The following is a 6,000-nucleotide window of genomic DNA, read 5'->3' as shown; positions in this document are numbered from 1 at the left end:
GTGCAGAAGTCAGCCGCCATGCGTATGTGGGCATTGCTACCACCGTGGCCCATAAGGACTCTGCCTGGCATGGCCTGGGATACACAGGTGGAGATCCCTGGAATTAACGATACTGACACGCGGGGGATCCTGGAAAAGAATCTTTCCAGCTCTTTTGATCAGACTCAAAAACAACCAGCCCGACTGAGCTGTTCACCAAAATGCCGACGTGGAGCGGGGTCCCCGTAAAGTGTGTTCATTTAGCCAGACCCTGAAAACGTATCTGAGCAGACTGAGCTTCCTTTCTGGAAGGACAGCCCCGGCTAATCCGGTGGCGGTGGCCCACTCCAGGCCCGTCTTTTTTTGGCGTGACTTCCTACCTTGCAAGATGTGTGCCTCTAAAAAGAACAACCGTTGGCTATGGAGTGTTTACCACACATGTGCGTCCTGTGGAACCACTGCCCATATGCTGCCTCGCCACCCGCCCCCTTCTCCAACAGGTAGGGTGTGTGGTGGCTGGGAGCACGATCTTTGGAAACAGGACTGGATTTGGGATGAGCCGGTAGTGACCATGTGACGTTCACTCATGCAAATTACTCAACTGCTCTACTTTGACTTCTCTTTCCCCAGCAAAAGGGGGTAACAAGAGTTCACCCACGGGGTCGTCATAAAGGTGAAAATAAGACGGCACATGTCAGAGTGCCGGAACATTGTAAGTGCTCGGCAAATAGCCTTTATCATTGGGATTTCACTGTGGCAGCCTCGGGGATGTTCTGTTTCCCTAAAGACAGCTCTGGGGTCCTGCGTGGGGGTCGGCGTGATCCTCTCTAATGAACAGAGGAAAGGTTTTAGGGGGAACTTGGTCTAAACTCATGGTCACTCTGATCCGCATTTTCCTTGGCTTCGACTTCCATTTCTCCTAAGGGATCAGCAGGGAGGAGGTCAAAGGAAGAAATCAGAGCAGCGGGCACATGGAGAAGTAGCTCCTTAGAAGAAGGAGAAAACAGGGGCGCCTGGGGGGCTCAGTCAGTTGAGCGTCCAACTTCAGCTCGGGTCATGAGCTCATGGTGTGTGGCATCGAGCCCCGCGTCGGGCTCTGCGCTAACGGCACGGAGCCTGCCTGAGATTCTCTCTCTCCCTCTCTCTCTCTCTGCACTCCCCCCTCTCAAAATAAATAAACTTCAAAGAAAAGAGGGAGAAGAAGAAGAAAGGGAAGAGTAAGAATTATAAAAGGCAGAGCACAGTCAGGCAGTTAGAAAAGTCCCGAAAAGGGGCATCAGTATAGAGTGTGGTACCTGTGAGCCCAAGGCGGTGCTATGCCCCCTAGGAGGTTGACCAATGACTGCGTGGTCCCTAGGGATCTCCTAACAGGACAGAGATGGAACAGGGGATTTTGGCTGTTATGAAGCCCCCAAGGCCAGATTTCCATTTCTTCTAATGTCTCACCTTTGCAAGCCCATTAGCCAAAAAACATCCCCTTGTTTGGGCTTTGTCTCAGAGAGTTTCATTCCCTGTGCACCTACGGATCTCATTCTACAATAGCATCCCCAACCCCAACTCTCTGAATTTGGAGGAGCAGCCACCGAAACTAGAGTGCACTTCTCTCTCCACGATGCCTCTGGGGCCTCTGACATGGCAGACAGGACTGGAGGCATCCGAGCTTCCAAAGAAGGTTCCAGACACCGTTTGGAATAGGGACGGTCAATGCACGATTCTCAGATAATCAGAATCTGATAGAAATACCTGTGCAGTTCAGTGATGCAGGTTGGTAGTGCAATGGTATTACCTTCTAAAGCAGGAGTTAGCTACCCCATTAGTTCTGAGCGTCACGGTGGGGCCACACGGCAGCCGGGTGCCATCAGAAGGCCTAATGCCAATGTAGTAGGAAGAAGGGAAAGCGGGAATTAAGGAAAAGGTCCCCAGCAGGCCGTAGGGGTGAAGCAAAAAGAAATAAAGAGGAAAAGAAAAAGAAAGGAATGAAACATACATGGTATACAATTTGGAGTGGCTACCTTCCCATGGGGCATTTACATGCCACCACTTGCCTTATGGACACCACTCAGAGCCGAGCTTTGGGTTGCTCTGCAGGAAGGGAGGATGACGCCTGGCCCTTTTCCAGAGACCCAGGCTGTGTGCAAAGAAAGAGTCCCGATATCAGATGGGGGGACCCCGTTTCCTCAGCTCCCCCCCCCCCAGCCCCAGTCTCTTTGCTCATGAAACTTTAGTTGTTTTCTCAATTGGAAAATACACGCAGGGTACATTCCTGGAGAGAGGAGGTTTCAGAGGCCTTGATGGAAGGGAATGGAAAAGAGGATCTGGTAAGGGTGTGGATGGGGGACCCGCCACGTATGCAGAGGGAGAGACGCAGGCAAGCTAAGATCAGGGCGAGCAACCAGCATCAGCAAAGCCCCACACCCATGACAGGGTACAGTCTCCCCGGTGACTGAGACCCAAAGGACAGACAGGGATAGAGAATCCCCTTTATGCTTGACATTTCAGGTTAGACTACCTACAAGGGATAGGGGTAAGGGTGGGAAACCACTGCAGCTGAAAAGCCATGGTAAGAGTTGCCGTGTTCTGTTGGAAAAACTCAGATTTGGGGGCACCTGGGTGGCTCGGTCGGTTAAGCGTCCGACTTCGGCTCAGGTCGTGATCTCTCACAGCTCGTGGGTTTGAGCCCCACGTTGGGCTCTGTGCTGACAGCTCACAGCCTGAAGCCTGCTTCGGATTCTGTCTCTGTGTCTCTCTCTGCCCCTCCCCTGCTCACACCCTGTCTCTCTCTCTCTCTCTAATATAAATAAACATTAAGAAAAAGAAAGAAAGAAAAATTCATATTTGTAGCTTTGAGGTAGGAGTGCAGTAGTCAACCCCCAAAATGGCCCCAGGGATCCCTGTGTGGCTCCCCACCCCCACCCCGCCATCTGTAATAAAGCTGACTTGTGTAAGCAAGAAGATATTGAGAAGATGACAGAATGTAACCCACAGGCTTGGTGTCATAATAGACACGCGGACTTCTTTCTTTCTTTTTCTTGGATCACCCACTCTGGGGAAGCCCGGCCACCATGTTGTCAGGACACACAAGGTAGCCCGTGGAGAGAACGTCACGGGGAGGAACTGAGGCCTCCTGCCAACAGCCAGTGCGATGTGCATGAACGATTCTGGAAGCAGGTCCTTCCACCCCGGTCAAGCTTTCGGATGAGGTAGCCCCTTGCTGCAATGTCGCCAGGAACCTCGTGAGAGACGCCCACCCCAGAAGCATTCAGTTCAGCTGCCCCCGAATTCGGGACCCGCTGAAGCTACGGGACATGATATGTGATTGCTATCGTCTTAAAACGCTACATTTCAGATGTGTTCGTTTCACAGCGATAGGTAATTATCGCCAAGCAGATGACGTGGGGGCTGGCCGTCCTAGGTTTGAGCCGATATGGGTAGGACTAGGATGATGTCTTTCATCCGTTAACCGTGCAGCCCCACCGCCCTTCTGGTCCCAGTTTGATTCTGCGACTTTGAGTAGCCACAAATGCCACCTGTATCCTCAATAAACTTTATTTAGACACAAAGAGACACAACAGAAAATACATACACAGATACAGATTTGTTTGGTTGGTTTTTTTTTTTTTTTTTTTCTCTACAGGGTGAACAAACATCACACAGGGAATTTAAAAAGTCATTGCATGGAATGTACGAAAAACTCGCGAAGTTCCTTGTTCGCTCACACTTAAAAGAGACACATATTGCGGAGGAAGACAGGGATCGTTCCATCCCTACAACAGAATTCACAGTTGGTCTATAACAGTACACAGGTGTCAGGAAGGTAATCGGAGAAGTCAGGGATTCAGTTATTTGATAGGACAGAATGCTCACAACACTAGGAGGGCTCTGTTTAAACAAAAGACAGAATCGAGGACTCCATACACCCCCCCCCCCCACCCCCGGACAGATGCTCTGCAAGCTGTCGGTTAGGTCATAAAGCAGCTCAGCAGAAATGCCACGTTAGCGTTCCTCTGGAGGTCGGAAGGGCTGCGGGACCTCTACCTTTGTGTCCACACCACAGAGAGAGTGTTTACACAGACACACGTAGGACACGGCAACTCTCGCCACGCACGCTGGCTTAGAAACCCACGGTGCGGACCGTTGACATACATCGGTGTATAAAACGTGGCTTTAAAAAGGAAAAGGAGGAAGAACCAAGAGGAGAACACGCTTCGCATCTGCCGGCAAGGTTTCTCGCCACTCTGCCTGCGGTCCCTCTGGCCGGGGGGACGGGGCAGGGGCGGGCTGGGGGGGGGGGTCGTCTCTTGCAAGTCTATGGGGCCTCTAAAAGTCACACCTGGGACCTGCCTTCCCGTCAGAAGCCACATATGTCACCAGGCCACGCTGCAAGGGGAACCCCCCTCAACTTATTCCTGTCCCGGAACGTTAGCCTCCTCCAACGTCACCTTCCCATTTCAGCTCGGGGCTCCCCTAGGCAACCTCTGTATTTTAGTAAAAAATGGTTTCCACTGTACCCTTCGTGTGTCCTCTTCCTAACGTGACAAATCCAGATGAGATGAAGTTATGGAGATCGGGTCCTCCACTTCGGTGGGTATCCTTCCCATAATGTCCTGCAAGAAGACGGGGCACAGTTACCTGGTGCACCCATGGGCACCCGTCGCTGCAGCTCCCCCAGAGGCAGTGAGGAAGTTCATTTCCGAGCCAGCAGCTGAGTCAGAAGGTAGCAGCCGTCAAGGAGAAATACGTATATCATTTTATAAACACGTATATAATGTAATATATATACAGTGTATATAAAAAGTATATAGATCAAGTATATATACACGTATGTGTGTATATATATACACACGCGTGTACATATATACATACAATTGTGTATATACACATATATATGTATATTATATGTGTATATACACATATAAGTGTGTGTGTGTACATATATATATATATATATATATATATACACACGCAATTGCACAACAAAGACAACAATTCTGGGAAGGTTACATGGAAAACAGGGGCGGGGGGAGAGGAACAGGTGGCTAGATTTTGGCATTTCTGACCGAGCGCACCAGAACATCAGTCTATTTGCCCGACCATCGTCACCTCTGTCCCAGCTTCCCTCTTTCTCCATCTCGCCTTAGTCATTGGTTTCCTCTCTTTCCGAAGCACGGAGGCATGGGTCTGTCTGGTGGGGACAGCTCTCTGTATGTGCCTCTGCTTATAAGTCCCATCACATCCTAAGGAACTACAGTCTCACGGCTTAGGAGAGATCCAGAATGGTGGTTGTAAAACACTGGGAAAATATTTACTGCTTTCCCCTCTTGACTTTTCTGCAATAAGATCTTATTCTGTGCCAGCCCCACGTGCCCATCTACCTGCGGGGCTGGACCGAGGAAAGGTCGGGGCGGGCTCAGACCCTGGGAGAAGAAATCCACAGAGAAAGAGAGATACATTCCTCTTCTGACATTCAAAACACAATTTCACAAATGTTCTTGAGACGCAGGTGTTGTAAAGAAAGAAAGGACTCCGTAAATGCCATCCTGAGGTATATACACAGGAAAATGGAGAAAAGCCACATTTTTGTCGTATTTGTACAAGAGTGCATTAAAAACTGTACCTGGAATTAACACAATGTGCAGAAGTACCTAAGACGTAATGGTAAGTTCAAAAGTGGACAGAAAATGCTATATTAAATATGACCACAGTGCTGTAAAAGATTCAAACCAGCACATTAAAAAAAAACTGAAAGAAAACACATCTGAGACTCACAACTGCCCTCAGATCATTGGAACTTGAGTCTTACTTCTCTCCTTTCAACGTTTCCATATTTTCCAAGTTTTTCCCCCCTTTAGTAAGTAGGTCAGTTTTATAATACAACTAGGTAAAATAAATTTCTAATGAAAAAGCTGCATGGTAATTGTAAAGACAACCCAAATCACATTTTTTTCTTAAGAGGGCACCCTCTCAATTAGCAGATCTCAAACCTAGGTGCATGCTGGAACCATCTGGAAGCTTTTAAGAATG

General features: G+C 49.1%; 1 protein-coding gene across 1 annotated transcript in view; it reads right to left on the bottom strand.

The window, feature by feature from the left end:
• Positions 1-4,257: 4,257 nt before the first annotated feature.
• The window catches only part of LOC102952078 (protein shisa-6-like), a 132,910-nt gene continuing 131,167 nt past the window's right edge, over positions 4,258-6,000 (bottom strand). The window contains exon 3 of the mRNA XM_042967194.1: positions 4,258-4,583. Coding sequence (XP_042823128.1) covers positions 4,462-4,583 — 122 coding nt within the window. The 3' untranslated portion in view covers positions 4,258-4,461. The remainder of the gene's footprint in view (positions 4,584-6,000) is intronic.

This window comes from Panthera tigris, chromosome E1 (assembly GCF_018350195.1).
Source record: "Panthera tigris isolate Pti1 chromosome E1, P.tigris_Pti1_mat1.1, whole genome shotgun sequence".
Taxonomy (NCBI): domain Eukaryota; kingdom Metazoa; phylum Chordata; class Mammalia; order Carnivora; family Felidae; genus Panthera; species Panthera tigris.
The sequence above is the reverse complement of the archived record's forward strand: the minus strand, read 5'-3'. Positions and strand labels throughout refer to the sequence as shown.